Source organism: Taudactylus pleione, unplaced genomic scaffold (assembly GCF_031769625.1).
Source record: "Taudactylus pleione unplaced genomic scaffold, aTauple2 ptg000378l, whole genome shotgun sequence".
Classification (NCBI taxonomy): Eukaryota; Metazoa; Chordata; class Amphibia; order Anura; family Myobatrachidae; genus Taudactylus; species Taudactylus pleione.
The window spans coordinates 8,804,938-8,821,181 of record NW_028284779.1 but is presented as its reverse complement, the minus strand read 5'-3'; the positions used below and the strand labels follow the sequence as shown (position 1 = coordinate 8,821,181).

At 51.6% G+C, this 16,244-nt stretch overlaps 1 protein-coding gene across 2 annotated transcripts in view; it reads right to left on the bottom strand.

The window, feature by feature from the left end:
• NFKBIE (NFKB inhibitor epsilon) overlaps positions 1–16,244 on the bottom strand; it is a 38,641-nt gene that overhangs the window by 18,335 nt on the left and 4,062 nt on the right. For both annotated transcript variants that reach the window (XM_088445385.1, XM_088445386.1), the window contains 2 exons: positions 1,910–2,012; positions 265–466 (listed from right to left, as the gene is read on the bottom strand). In XM_088445385.1, the coding sequence (XP_088301511.1) occupies positions 265–466; positions 1,910–2,012 (305 nt within the window). The remainder of the gene's footprint in view (positions 1–264; positions 467–1,909; positions 2,013–16,244) is intronic.

Genomic DNA, 16,244 nt, shown 5'->3' with positions numbered 1-16,244 from the left:
GGCGATCTTAGAAGACCTCGGTAAAAAAAAAAAAAAAAGACTATTGCCATAAATCCCAAATTGTCCCGTGGGAAGCCTGGGGCGGGTCGCTAGTATAAAATAAGTTAATGTCCCTTATACAGACTAAGCGGGCAGCACACATTGGCGTTAGTAGCCAATCTCATGCCATTATTAACGACCTGCCGGAACAATTACAACAAGCGGTAGGGTGATGATGGAGCAGCATCCCCCGATCGCTGTACACAGCAGCTCTCTCTCCATCACCTTTCCAGTTCTGTAACTGCAGGTTCTGTGGTCCTCTTGGGCCCCGGAGCAGAATCCTGGCACAGTCCAGGTCTTGGTTCTCACAGGCCAGATGTAGAGCGGTGTCACCTTTCCTGTCTTGTAGCTCCAGACTGACGCGTTTCCCCACCAGAGCCTCAACGATATCCACCTGTCCCAGGTAGACAGCCAGGTGCAGAGCAGACTGTACAGGAGACACAAGATCTATTATGAGGGGTAAATGAGTTCTTCTCTCTACACGCACATTCTCCTGAGGGGAACGCTACCATATATGTGCTTTACCAGCTGTCAATTCCTACAGCCATCAATGGAATACACACAGTAATTTAGAGCATGGTTGCATAAAATTAGATTTAAAAAAAAAAAAAATCAAAACTGGATTTATTTGATTTAAATAGGATTTGCTATTAATTTTTTTTTTTTTTTTTAAATAAACGTTTACAAATGTAAAACTTTTGCTTTAAAAAAAAAAATGTACTAAATAATCCTATTTAAATCCAAAACAAATCTGATTTAAATCAAATATATGTTTTTGATTTATAAAAAAAAAAAAAAAATCAAATTTTCTGCATCCTGAATTTTAAAGAAAAAAAACCCCCAAAAAACACAAAAAAGTAAAAAACAATGACACTTAAAATTCAACATACTTGAATCTATATTTCCATTGACAATAAGGTTATTAACTTATCCGAGTGGTTTCAAAGTAATACTGTTCTGCCATATCATGGTCACTGTGTTCTCATTCGTGCTGTGGGCAGAGGCCTGCATCAATACACTCTGCTGTCCTTTATACAAGGGTCTTTCTTTACACCCACTCCCACCTCCACCCTCTCCAATCTAGGTTTTCATCCCCGCCACTCAACTGAAACTGCCCCCAAAGCCACCCCTTTGCAAAATCCAAGGGACACCTCTCTATAGTGATCCATCTCAACCTCATGGCAGAAGTCAAACACAGTTGACTCCCCCCTGCCATCCCCGTTGGTCCCTGCACTCACATGGTTCACTTCCTTCACTGCCCAACTATTCCCTCTGTAACTACCTCATTTAACCTTCCTCCTTCTGTCAGTGTTTCCCAAAGCTCTGTTCTTTAGACCACCCCTCTTACATCTCTAGCCTCATTCCCACCCAGACTTCTTCCCACGAATACTGGCTCACCTCCTCCATGATCACCTCCTCACATTCCAGACTCCAGGATTTCTCCTTTGCTGCTCTAATCCTCTGGACTGCCCTTACACGCTCCATCAAACATTCACCCAGCTTCCCTGTCTTCAAATGTGCCCTTAAAGCTCATGTCTTTAGCCAAACCCACCACCCCATCTCCTAACTCTCCGGCCTTGACAATACCCAACTCTGTCCCCCAATCCCCCTTGTGTCCTCCCACAGATCCTCTAGTATGTAAGCTCTTGGGCCCTCTCTCCCTCTGTATCACTACATATTTTAATAATCATGTTTTAATTATGTAGAGGTGTAAAGTAGTGTTCTTGTATGTAACCACTATGTCTGAAAACCCTTGTACTTTGCAGTATTGCCATGTTCCTGCAATGTGTATTGCGCTGCTGAAAGCTTGTGATAATAAAAGATAATAAATAACTGTGGTGCCCCCAATCACCTCCCACAAATAGAATACCTGATAAAGGTCGTTCTGGATGTCCAAGACTTCAATGGGAGCCAGAAAGATGATGTATAGAGAGAGTTCTGGGAGTAAGTGAATTATAGACAGGTGCAGGAGCCTGCAGGGAGAGAAGCTACGTCACTATAGTGTATGACTTCCTATGGCTCTACCATGTATACAATCCATACAATAGTACAATTAGCCCTGGCATGGCTCCTGCTGGTATCCATCGCTGTCTTCCTATTCATTCCCATGTTCTCATATACTCTCTATAGGTCATTTACACAAAAGCGATAGCAGCATTCCGGATGTAATGCACCCCTGCCCCGCACGAGACACTGACAGTGCAACATTTAGCTTGCAAACAGCCAGCACTTCCACCTCCCCGCAGTCAGCTGACAACCCTGGCTTAGGGGCAATTCACAGATGTGTCCTCATACATCTAGCCCCAATACGCCACGCAGTGCTAGCGGGCATCTTTATTCGCTGAAAATGTAATGTGACTTGGACGCAACAGCAGACTGTTCTGAATAATGTGATATGTGACACTTGTATATCTGTGTGCACCCGAGTCTGTATATTGGTGTATAGACACAGTCAGACTTCTGGTCGATCAGATAACGATACCAATCGTAGTCCGATTGTCCAGATTGGTCGATATTGAACATCTAGCATATGCACCAACCCCCCCCCCCTCCCATCGACTATAACGTCACGCGATTAACGATCGCGGGTACCTATAGTAACCAGGATAACCTGTTCGATGTCGACCAGGTTGGCCTGCATGCACGGGCGATGGTCAGTATCGATATGGGTCATCCCTGCCCGCTCATCGACCATCGTTTGAAGGGACCAGAAACTGGTCGATTTGACAGATAATGATATGATCAATATCGTTATCATGCAAATCGACAAGGTAAATCTGACCGTGTGTATGCACCATTTGAAACACAACAGAACTTGGCATAAAAAAAAGCTGCGGCTGATACATTGTTGTACTACGTATACAGATTCAGTCAGATACAAGTGTTGCATGGGCAGCACAGTCGGTGTAATGGTTAGCGTTACTGCCTCATAGCACTGAGGTCATGGGTTCGATTCCCACCACGGCCCTACCTGTGCGGAGTTTGTATATTCTCCCTGTGCTTGCGTGGGTTTCCTCCGGGTACTCCAGTTTCCTCTCACATTCCAAAAATATACTGGTAGGTTAACTGGCTGCCAACACAAATTAACCCTTGTGTGTATGTGTGTGCATGTGATAGGGAATATAGAGTAGCGTTCCCGCTAGGCTGTTTTAGCAGGGCGCAGCGCCCCGCCCTCCTTCTGGAGGGCAAAACGATAGAAGGAGGACAAAAAGCGCCCTGCCCTCACAGCCTGCGGGTGCTGTTCTCACCCGCGGGACGCAGTGTTCCGCGGGTGGAGAAACATGCAGTGTCGCGGTGACGTCCCGGTCACCGTCATTCTCCCTTTCTGCAGCGCTTGGGGGCTGCCCGGCATGTCCGTAAGCGCCGGGCATGCCCCCAAGTATGACGAAAAGGAGATGCGTCTTATAGACACGCCCCCTTTTCATGACCACGCCCCCTTTTGCGGGCGCACGCATAAGGTTGCCCTCTCTAGCTCCGGCACCCTGCCGCCGGAGCTAGAGTGAACACTAATAGAGTGTAAGCTCCACTGGGGCAGGGACTGATGTGAATGGCCAAATATTCTCTGTAAAGCGCTGCGGAATATGTGTGCGTTATATAAATAACTGGCAAAAGATCATATCAAATTCATCAGCATAGTCTGCTGGTGCATCCTAGTTGCATCACATTACGCCTTACACGCAGTTTCAGCAAAAAGAGAGACACCCAGCGCTAGCAGAGTCTCATGGGACCTGATACGCTGAGGGGCTTTTTAGCGCGATGGCAGCGAAGATGTACAAGGACACATCTGTAACTAACCTGCGGGGTATACGGTATAATGATCTACAGTAAAAAGACACCGGATGTTAGACAGGCAATAGGTCGACAGGGTCAAATGGTCGACTTGCAAATAGTTGAAACATTATTTTTTGGTTTTGTTAGGTTTAGGATTAGCCACTTACCCCAATGGTTAGGGTTAGGCACTAGAAGGGACGGTTATATCAGGCACCTATCCAAACGGCTAGGGTTAGGGTGAAGATTAGGGTTAGAAAAAAAAACAACAACATGTGTCGACCATTTTCATATTGACCTTTTGACCCCGTCGACCATTTGCACATGACGACCTTTAGGGTGTCGACATTTTGCCTGTCTAACATCTGGTGTCTATCTAGATATTGTCTACCTTTTTACTGTAGATCTTTCAATCCCCATCCAACCTGCGGTTTGTCAAAGCCACCAATGACTGGAAGCTTTAGCCGATGGATTTCCATCGGCAACAGAAATAAATGCTCTATCACAGTGGTTCTCATACTCGGTCCTCAGGAACCCAAAACAGTTCTTCCTGGTCATCTAACATGTGCACAGGTATATTCATTACTCACTGACACATTTTAAAAGATCAACAGTTAAGGTGCATATCCACTAGCAGATAGTGGAACAACAGTATGATTACAACATTGTAATCGTACAGTCGTTCCTCTTCCTCTGCAGTGCCTACACTGAACGATATTCATCCCTGAACATTGTCAATCTGTCGTTATCGGCAGATTGACCAGCATGTCCAGGCGATGATAGATGTCGGAAATGACCAGGGGGAGCGGCAATCGCTGGTCATTTCCAACATTTTCATGCCCGATTTGTGCACGATTAATGAGCGATTGAACGATATAGTTATCGTTCAATCGCTTATTTTAAGTGGATATCCGCCTTTAGAGGTAAATATTTCACTTGTGATTCTGTGAGGATACCTGGAAAACATGAACTGTTTGGGGTCCTGAAGACAGAGTTTGAGAACCTGTGCTCTATGCTGGTTTAGTATTTATTGCTGTAGCAGATTTAAAGCCATCAGTCAATGCCACCGATCATTGTTTTACTTTATTAGGAAGATGAAAGGCTAGAAGTTGTCCATCGATGGTCTAGCACCTATGCACACAAGTGTCCCAGGGTCTGATTCAGCAAGGAACGTATTAATTCGCACTGCACATGCATCGCTGTGCACGTGCTAGACGCTGCGGTCAGAACTCTGTATGCAAAGGCTACGCAGATGGACAGAGTGATTGACAGGAAGCGCCGTTTGCTTGTGGTGACGGGAGGGGGTGGCCGTGCGAACGCAGGCGTGCCACTGCATTTCAACGCCGTTGCATGGGCGTGCATAAATTATCCACTTGCGATACTATACGCCTCCTGAGGCCGCATAACGTGTGCAGAAGTTAGCAATTCCTGAGTGAGTTCTGGGCTTCCTTAACTCTGCGTCTGGATCCGATGTTACCGATTGTTTCGCTATGTTGGCCAAGTATACGGATGTGAGTAAGGGGAAGTGGGTGTCCTTATGTCAGGCTGCGTCCGCAATGCGAATGCAAACATTTAAATAGCACCGCTGATATTAGCAACGCAGTTGCGTGCGTATAAGCAGAATAGCGATCCGTGCTGAATCAGGCCCCCAGTTATTCTGCTGCGGTATCACCAATCATGTGCTGCAAACACTGCTAAAAGCAACTTTTCACAGCCTAAGAGTACAATGGTCACAGGCTGCAGTGCAAATATGAGCCAGTTCCCGGGGAGGGGGAGGGAGTGGGCAGACTACCCCCCTTGTGTTAGACAGTATAGGACAGGGACTTCAGTAGTTACATGCCCCAAAAGGTGATTTCCTTATTCTGGAATTCTACAGGCTGCTCCCTTGGACACAGGTGGAGGTACGGTGGCTGCAGGAGAGCGAGAACAGGGCTCAGAGGCACTGGGCTGAGGCACGCACACCTCCCCAGCACAGGGGATTTCCTCAGCCTGAAATAACACTCACCACATCCTTGTGCCATTTCACGTTCCAGCACAGATCAGACCAGTTTTTACTGTACCATTCACAGGACCAAAGGCTGCACCCAACAATGCCCCCCTGTAGGTCACTATGACAGTTTCTCAGCACCTGCTGGAGTCACCGCCATGGTGAGGGCCCATAACGGACGCCGGGTAAGCGCACAGCACCATGAGACATAACCGATACCGGTAACATCGTATGTGACCTGTATGTAATCTCTGCGTCACGTGTTACAGGGATGCACAGAGTGGACTCCCAGCATGGAAGAAATATTCTTTATTTCAGCTTGAGATGACAGAAGTCAGGGCTACGAGTCTATAAAGAACACATAAAGAAAACCCAAGTTTCTGGTCTCAGCCATACAATGAGGAATGTGCTGCAGCGCTGACAGAGTGACAACAGCGCATCGGAATGTCACCTGGGGAAACCACCGTCACACATAAACAGCCCCCAATGCCATACAATAGGAGGGTTATTACTGGCTCACATGTAGGGGACAACATAGGTCATAAGAGCTTACAGTCTAGTTACCAGTCAGTGTCAGGAGAGAAATTGCTGTAGGAGACGCACATGGAGGTCTCTGAGACCCAGCGCACCTCCCTGAGTGATAGCTTACTTCCCCTGTGTAGAGCACGCGCTAAGCACTTCCGAATCTTAAACCACTCAGACACCAGGGGAAAAAAAAAAAAAGTGTCACATCTGTCAGACTGAAATGTCTGAGCCACGGTCTCCGAGACCCTTCGCCAGTTGAAGCAGAGTGGCGGATCGGGGCCCGGATGTAACATTCATTTCAGTATTGCAGTTCTATTTAGGGATGCCCTAATTCCATGTGTTAGGGTTCATCCGTAGACTCTGCAGGTGAACGTGACTGCAGAATTCAGTCCCAGCCCCAATCCGCATGCAATAATTAAGCAGGAAACACACATGTACTAAATATACAAAGCAGGCACATTCTGATGGCCAAAAGCTATAGGTTCTTACCAAAAACCGCTCTGCCTTGTGGAACTACAAATCACAGCATGAACCGGGCAACAACGAGCAGGGCATGCTGGGACTTGCAATTCCCCAGAAGCTGAAGAGCAATGTTACCTAACGCTTTGCTGGGGGATTCTAGTACCCTCAATCACCAATGTGCTGAGGGCATGGAGGAAATGGTATATGTGGGGAACACAGATGTGTAACGGAAATGGACATACAGAAAACCTGGAATGTAGTGTATGAAGGGTTTGCCCTATTTGTTCTAAAAGCTGCTATTTAATGGAGAAAACAAGAGATATGGTAAGAACTTACCTTTGTTATCTCTGTTTCTACGAAGTCCATAGGGTCCACAGGGTTGACCTTGGGGTATAGCTGGATCTGGATCCATGGGCACCACGCAGTTAAAGCTTTGCTGCTCCCAGGATGCACTTGGGTCCGTCCTCCTCTATACCCCGCCCCGGCCACAGGCACCTCAGTTGGTAAGCAGCTAAGGCCGGAGGAGGAGACTAAACAGAGAGAAGGAAGACTGGAACACACAAGAAACCATACTCACAGAAATGGGAGACGGAAAACCGGTGACCAGCCACACAGCCCATTTGAAGCCAGGTGCGTCAGGGCGGGCGCCCTGTGGACCCTATGGACTTCGTAGAAACAGAGATAACAAAGGTAAGTTCTTACCATATCTCTTGTTTTCTACTTCAGGGTCCATAGGGGGTCCACAGGGTTGACCTTGGGGATGTCCCAAAGCAGTTCAACTAAGGGCGGGGACGCTCCTGTGCTGAAAGGAGTACCCGGCGCCCGAAGGATGCATCCTGAGAGGCGAAGGTGTCAAACGCATAGAACCTCAAAAACGTTTGAATTGAAGACCAAGTGGCCGCCTTACACAGCTGAACAGCGGAGGCGCCACGTCTAGCAGCCCAAGAGGGACCCACAGAACGAGTGGAATGAGCCTTAACAGAGGCTGGCACAGGTAAACCCTCCTGTGCATAAGCCTCACAAATAACGGAACGAAGCCAACGGGCTAACGTTTGCTTGTTGGCAGGCCAACCCCTCTTGTGAAAACCGAAGAGGACAAACAAAGAATCCGACTTCCTAACCGAAGCAGTCCGATCCACCTAGATTCTAAGTGCCCGGACTACATCTAAGGAAGCCTCACCAGCTGAAAGATCAGGCGACTGAAAAGCTGGCACAACAAGTTCCTGATTAATGTGGAACTTCGAGACCTCTTTGGGCAAAAACTCAGGACGAGTGCGGAGCACCGCTCTGTCCTGATGAAAAATCAGAAAAGGAGGGCGACAGGAAAGCGCCCCCAACTCTGACACCCTCCTGGCAGAAGCAATTGCTAGGAGAAAAATGGTCTTGAACGTCAGCCACTTGAGGTCCACCACCTCAAGAGGCTCAAAAGGATGACCCTGCAAGACCCGTAGCACCACCGCCAAGTCCCAAGGAGCCACAGGAGGCACGAAGGGAGGCTGGATCCTGAGAACACCATGGAAAAAGGTGTGAACATCCGGTAGTGTAGCAATCCGTCGCTGAAACCACACGGACAAAGCAGACACATGAACCTTCAGAGAGGCCAGGCGTAAGCCGAGGTCCAAACCTGATTGAAGGAACTCCAAGATTCTGGAAACCCGGAACACCCGAGGATCATAGTTTCTGGATTCACACCACTGAAAGTAAGTGCGCCACACCCTGTGGTAAATCCGTGCGGAGGCAGGCTTGCGTGCCCTAAGCATGGTACCAATGACTGAACTGGAGAAACCCCTAGACCTCAAGACGGCTGTCTCAAGAGCCACGCCATCAAAGACAGCTGACCCAGATCCGGGTACAGGCAGGGCCCTTGAGACAACAGGTCCCGACGCTGAGGAAGAAGGTACGGAGCGTCGATGGAGAGACACCTCAGATCGGAGTACCAAGGACGTCTGGGCCACGCCGGAGCAACCAGCACGAGCATGCCGCCGTCCTGCTTGAATTTCCGCAGAACCCGAGGAAGTAAGGATATCGGAGGAAACATACGCCAGGTGAAACGTCCATTTCACCGACAGCGCGTCTACCAGACTGGCGCCTGCGTCTCTTGTCCTTGACCCGTAAACGGGCAACTTGTGATTGTGACGGGAGGCCATCAAGTCCAGCTCCGGCAGCCCCCACCTGTCCACGAGTAGCTGAAACACCTCTGGGTGAAGCGACCATTCCCCGGGATGCACGTCGTGACGGCTGAGGAAGTCCGCCTCCCAATTGAGGACTCCGGGAATGAAGACTGCCGAGATCGCTGGAATGTGACACTCCGCCCAAGCAAGGATGCGAGACACCTCCGACATTGCTGCCCGACTTCGAGTTCCTCCTTGGTGGTTGATATACGCCACCGTGGTGGCGTTGTCGGACTGCACCTGAACCGCCCGTCCGTAAAGAGCGGGACCGGACGACTGCAGGGCCCGATAAACCGCCCGCAGTTCCAGAATGTTGATGGGAAGAAGAGCTTCTTCCGCAGACCAACAACCCTGAAGCGACAACGAGCCGGTCACTGCCCCCCAACCCCGAAGACTGGCATCCGTCGTGAGCAGGACCCAGTCCGGGATCCAAAAGGGACGCCCCTCGACCAGATGAGCTGTCTGAAGCCACCAAGCCAAAGACTGCTGAACCTCCGGGGACAACACCAGCAACTGAGAGCGGATCCGGTGAGGTAACCCGTTCCATTCCGATAGAATCAGCCCCTGCAGAGGCCGGGAATGGAACTGGGCAAATTCCACCATGTCGAATGTTGACACCATGGAGCCCAAAACCCTCATAGCCGAATGGACCGACAGGTAGCGCCCGGAACTGGTAATGGTGTTGAAGGATAGCGAACATCAGAAACCGCTGGTGCGAAGGTGCTATCGGAACATGGAGGTAGGCGTCCTGGATATCCAGGGACACCATGTAATCCCCCGGTTCCATCGCCAGAACGATGGAACGTAACGTTTCCATCCTGAACTTGGGAACTCTGGGGAATTTGTTCAGAGACTTCAAGTTGAGGATAGGGCGATGAGAACCATTGGGTTTCCGCACCAGAAACAGAGAAGAATAGAACCCCGTCCCTCGTTGTAATTGAGGAACGGGAACAATGACCCCTGCTGTCAGCAAGGACTCTATAGCTTCCTGAATCTGTAAAGACTTGGTCGTATCCTGAGAAGGACTCGTGCAGAAAAACTGGTGGGGCGGTCTGTGCCGAAAAGACAGGGCGTACCCCTGGGAGACCACTTCTCGAACCCAGGCATCCGTGGTGGTATTGTGCCAGCACTGGGCAAATAGAAGAAGTCGGCCTCCCACTCTGGGGTCCCCCAGAGGGAGGCCCGTCCCATCAGGCAGAAGGTTTATCTTCCTGCTTGGAAGACGGGCGCCTGGCACTCCAGGGCTGCTTCTTGGGCTTAGAAGCGGCCTTGGTCGTCGACTGCCTCGGGAAGGACTGACCTTTTGCCTTGCCCTGAACCCGAAAGGACCGAAAAGCAGAGCTCCGTACCTTGGTAGGAGCAGAAGCCGAAGGGAGGAAGGCTGATTTAGACTTAGCCAGAGTGTCCACAATTTTGTCCAAGTCTGGACCAAAAAGCAACTCCCCATTAAAAGGTAAGGCCTCCAGTCCCTTTTTAGAGTCAGCGTCAGCTCTCCAAGACCTCAGCCACAAGGACCGACGCGCCGACACAGCTGCAGCCGACACCCGAGAGGTTAGCAGGCTTGCGTCTAACGATGCTTCCCCAATGTAGGAAGCCGCATCCCTCATTTGACCTATCAACGCTCTCTGGATCTCCGGAGCATCTTCCGGAAAGGTATCCTCCAAAGCATTGGCCCAGCTCTCGATGGCCTTAGCCACCCAAGAGATGGCCATGGACGGACGGGCCACCGCCCCCGAGAGAGAGTAGATAGACTTCAAACAAGTCTCCACCTTCCTGTCCGTGGGATCCTTCAGGGAGGAGATCGACGGCAAAGGCAGCGTAGCGCTTTTGATTAAGCGGGTAACGTGGGAATCCACCGCTGGAGGAGTTTCCCACTTCCTGCAATGAGCCTCCGGAAACGGATAGTTCGAAGCCAACCGCTTCTGCGGTTGGAACCTCTTGCTGGGCAACTGCCAGGCCCCTGCCATATGATCAGTCAATTGATCGGACAGGGGAAAAACCGTCGAAGCTACCTTGGCCTTTTTAAAATTTGGGTATTTTGACCTGGGGGCGGGCACATCCTCCTCAATGTGAAGCATGGCCCGCACCGCCCTAACCAATGCTGGGACATTAATGGAAGACTTAGCCTCCATCTCCTGGGCCCCGGCATCCGAGTCAGAGTCTTCATGGATCTCCCCGTCATCCGAAGACACGTCCGTGTCCGTGAACTGAGCCGCCAGTGAAGCCGGAACGGAACGCTTGGACGCCCGTGGGGGCAAATCACTGTGCAACATATGTTGAAAAGCCGATGACGAAGCCGGCAGACTCTGAACAGAGCTGGAGAGGACGTCCACCCAAGGCGGGGGTACTGCCTGAGGATACCCCTGAAAAGGTACCATCGACTGCTGCGGCACCGTGGGGGTTTGCACGTATACCGGCAAACCCGCATAAGGACCTACAGTCTGAGACCCGGGAGGAGACTGCACCAGACGAGTCACACCCGGGGAACGGGGCATGGTAGGCTGGGGCAACGCCCTAGAAGGGGCCGCAGTCGGGACCGCAAGTCGGTCCGCGATTGACGCCAGCACTTGCGTAAACATTGCCCACGGAGGATCCTGCGCCACCGGGGGTTTAGAGGGTCCAGGTACCAACTGGCACCGCCCGCACAGACCGTCCTGAGACAAATCTGCCCCGTCAACCCCTGCCGAACAGCGTCGGCAGGAAAACAACACAGGAGCCTCGGAGCGCTCATTCCCCTCATCAGACATGACACAAACTTTTTTGCAAAAAAAGTGTCTCACCGAAACGAGGTAAGGCGTATAACACCCACGCACTCCCAAGTATGCAACCCAAACAGCCCACAATATGGTACTGAGGAGCACACCGCAGTATGTGACGGACCTCACAAATACGTAGATTTATATAAGTGAGGTACACAGAAAGAACACCCCTCCCCCACACACCTGCGGGCGTAGGAGAAGGAAAGGGATAGGTAAAAAGCTGACAGTAAGTAGAAAATAAGCACAGACAGCAGCACTAGCAAAAAGTCACATACCATGCAGAGAAGTTATACTCACTGCACCTTCCGCTACAATCAACCTCCCAGATTCAGTGTCTGGGAGGGCTATAGCGCTGTGAACACTGTCCTTTGCAGGGGGAGAGGTACGCAGGGGGACTGGTCCACTGGAAGCCTGCCTGGGAGCTCTGCGATGCTGCCTGAAGATGGCCGCCGGAGAGCTCTGAGGAGGAGTGGCCAGGAGATAACAGCCCAGCGACGCCAGCACACATGAGAGAAGGCGCGCTGGGCTGAGGGGAGGAGCGCTGAAGCAGGGAAGGCTGCCTCCCCTGCTAGCACTAAACCCCCGGGGAAGCCGGTTCCCCGCCAGTACTTACACCCCGGGGGCCAGCGGACACGCGGACAATTCCTGAAGAGGGGGAGCCCGCCGCCGCTACTAGCGCCGCCGGTCTGTCCCCAGAGACCGGCGGCATGAAGACTGCATTTTCCCCGCGTGCAGTGCTGACAGCGCTGCACGCGGCTTACCTGGCCCCTTCAGTCCGGCAGCAGTCCTTGGGAGGTCCCGGAGCCACGCTAGTACTGACTCCGGGGTCCCGCTGCGATCCCCGGATCAGTACCGGCGTCGCAGCGCCAGCGGGGCTGTTGGAGCGGCAGCGTAGACGTCCAGATGGACAGTCTGATGCTGCCGCTCTGAAGACAGTAAAAATAATGCAGCCCCACTGCGCAGGGTGACCCGACTCCGGCCGGGCACCAACTAAAACTGAGGTGCCTGTGGCCGGGGCGGGGTATAGAGGAGGACGGACCCAAGTGCATCCTGGGAGCAGCAAAGCTTTAACTGCGTGGTGCCCATGGATCCAGATCCAGCTATACCCCAAGGTCAACCCTGTGGACCCCCTATGGACCCTGAAGTAGAAAACCCCAGTTTGTCATGCTTATATGTGATGTTCCCCAGCCTGTGCATAGTGGAACATGAATAACCCACAGAACACACTGAAACAAGTGGTCAGGTGTTACATGAGCGAGCGCACAGACATTCTTGCTCAATGGAAACCCAGCATGATGACCTATATTCACCCGCAGTGTAATAATACAACTCTCGACCCTCAGTCCACGCCTTCCTTTCCTCAGACATAGAAAAAGCATGTTCAGCATGGGACCAACTGTACTGTTATACAGTGCAGCACCCACCCCACATCTTACACAGGGGATCCCCAACAGCGCAGCACCCACCCCGCATCTTACACAGGGGATCCCCAACAGCGCAGCACCCACCCCTCATCTTACACAGGGGATCCCCAACAGCGCAGCACCCACCCCTCATCTTACACAGGGGATCCCCATCGGCGCAGCACCCACCCCGCATCTTACACAGGGGATCCCCATCGGTGCAGCACCCACCCCGCATCTTACACAGGGGATCCCCATCGGTGCAGCACCCACCCCGCATCTTACACAGGGGATCCCCATCGGTGCAGCACCCACCCCGCATCTTACACAGGGGATCCCCATCGGTGCAGCACCCACCCCGCATCTGACACAGGGGATCCCCAACAGCGCAGCACCCACCCCTCATCTTACACAGGGGATCCCCAACAGCGCAGCACCCACCCCTCATCTTACACAGGGGATCCCCAACAGCGCAGCACCCACCCCGCATCTTACACAGGGTATCCCCAACAGTGTCTCCCACCCCGCATCTTACACAGGGGATCCCCAACAGTGCAGCACCCATCCCGCATCTTACACAGGGGATCCCCAACAGTGCAGTACACACCCCGCATCTTACACAGGGGATCCCCAACAGTTCAGCACCCACCCCGCATCTTACACAGAGGATCCCCAACAGTGCAGCACCCACCCCGCATCTTACACAGGGGATCCCCAACAGTGCAGCACCCACCCCGCATCTTACACAGAGGATCCCCAACAGTGCAGCACCCACCCCGCATCTTACACAGGAGATCCCCAACAGTGCAGCACCCACCCCGCATCTTACACAGGGTATCCCCAACAGTTCAGTACACACCCCGCATCTTACACAGAGGATCCCCAACAGTGCAGCACCCACCCCGCATCTTACACAGGAGATCCCCAACAGTGCAGCACCCACCCCGCATCTTACACAGGGGATCCCCAACAGTGCAGCACCCACCCCGCATCTTACACAGGGTATCCCCAACAGTGTCTCCCACCCCGCATCTTACACAGGGGAACCCCAACAGTGCAGCACCCACCCCGCATCTTACACAGGAGATCCCCAACAGTGCAGTACACACCCCGCATCTTACACAGGGGATCACCAACAGTGCAGTATACACCCCGCATCTTTCACAGAGGATCCCCTACAGTGCAGTACACACCCCGCATCTTACACAGGGGATCACCAACAGTACAGCACCCACCCCGCATCTTACACAGGGGATCCCCATCAGTACAGCACCCACCCCGCATCTTACACAGGGGATCCCCAACAGCGCGGCTCCCATCCCACATCTTACACAGGGGATCCCCAACAGCGCAGTTCCCATCCTTCATCTTACACAGGGGATCCCCAACAGTACAGCACCCACCCCGCATCTTACACAGAGGATGCCCAACAGTGCAGCACACAACCCGCATATTACACAGGAGATCCCCAACAGTGCAGCACCCACCCCGCATCTTACACAGGAGATCCCCAATAGCGCGGCTCCCATACCACATTTTATACATCTGTGTAAGATGCGGGGTAGATGCTGCACAGTTGGGGATCCCCTGTGTAAGATGCAGCACACACCCCACTGTTATACAGGGGATCACCATCAGTGCAGTACTTACCCCGCATTATATGTGGGGGATCCCCATAACTGCAGCAGAAATAAAATATATTATAATACTGAGGATCTCCATCACTGCAGCAGACACCACACATTATTTTATAGGGGATCCCTATCACTGCAGCAAACCCCATACATATTATTATACAGGGGATCCCCATCATTGTAGCGGACATCACACATTATACAGGGGATTCCCATCTCTGCAGCAGTCCCCATACACATTATCATACAGAGGATCCCCATCACTGCAGCGGTCCCCATACACATCATACAGGGGATCCCCATCACTGCAGCAGACCTCATACACATTATTATACAGGGGATTCCCATCTCTGCAGCAGTCCCCATACACATTATCATACAGGGGATTCCCATCTCTGCAGCAGTCCCCATACACATTATCATACAGGGGATTCCCATCTCTGCAGCAGTCCCCATACACATTATCATACATGGGATTCCCATCTCTGCAGCAGTCCCCATACACATTATCATACAGGGGATTCCCATCTCTGCAGCGGTCCCCATACACATTATCATACAGAGGATCCCCATCACTGCAACGGTCCCCATACACATCATACAGGGGATCCCCATCTCTGCAGCAGTCCCCATACACATTATCATACAGGGGATTCCCATCTCTGCAGCAGTCCCCATACACATTATCATACAGGGGATTCCCATCTCTGCAGCAGTCCCCATACACATTATCATACAGGGGATTCCCATCTCTGCAGCAGTCCCCATACACATTATCATACAGAGGATCCCCATGACTGCAGCGGTCCCCATACACATCATACAGGGGGTGCCCATCACTGCAGCAGACCTCATACACATCATCATACAGGGGATGCCCATCACTGCAGCAGACCTCATACACATCATCATACAGGGGATGCCCATCACTGCAGCAGCCACCATACACATTATTATACAGGGGATCCACATCTCTACAACAGACACCTACGCATATCAGAATACAGGGCATCCCCTCCTCAGCAGCAGACACCTCCACACGCACGGGATATGGGTTTTTCTCAGGTTACAGAGGTCTGAGTTTGGGGGCGATTTAGGTGCGAGGTTTACTGGAGATGGGTGACTTATTTCCATGCACTATTGTGTAACCCCGAAATAAGGATACTCTCCACCTACAGCTCTCTGAGTTATGTCCTGGTACTGAAGTGACTTAGAACATGGTTCTTCCAAAAGACTATTTTAATATAGTCTTGTATAAACACTAAGGCACAAAAGGGGCGACTGAATCATTTCGAGCGCACTTAGGACAGTAGCTAATCAATTGTTTGCGCGACCAGCCCCGAATTGGTCAGTTTAGCTGCAATATAGTGACCAAGGGCACGGGATTAGCCACGTAAAGCGGCTACTCCCATGCTAAGCACCAGGTGAGCTGCAGCCCCAAAGCCCTACTTTAGGCGGATTTCTGCTCAGTAAGGACAGCCTCGGGGCTGGGTGCC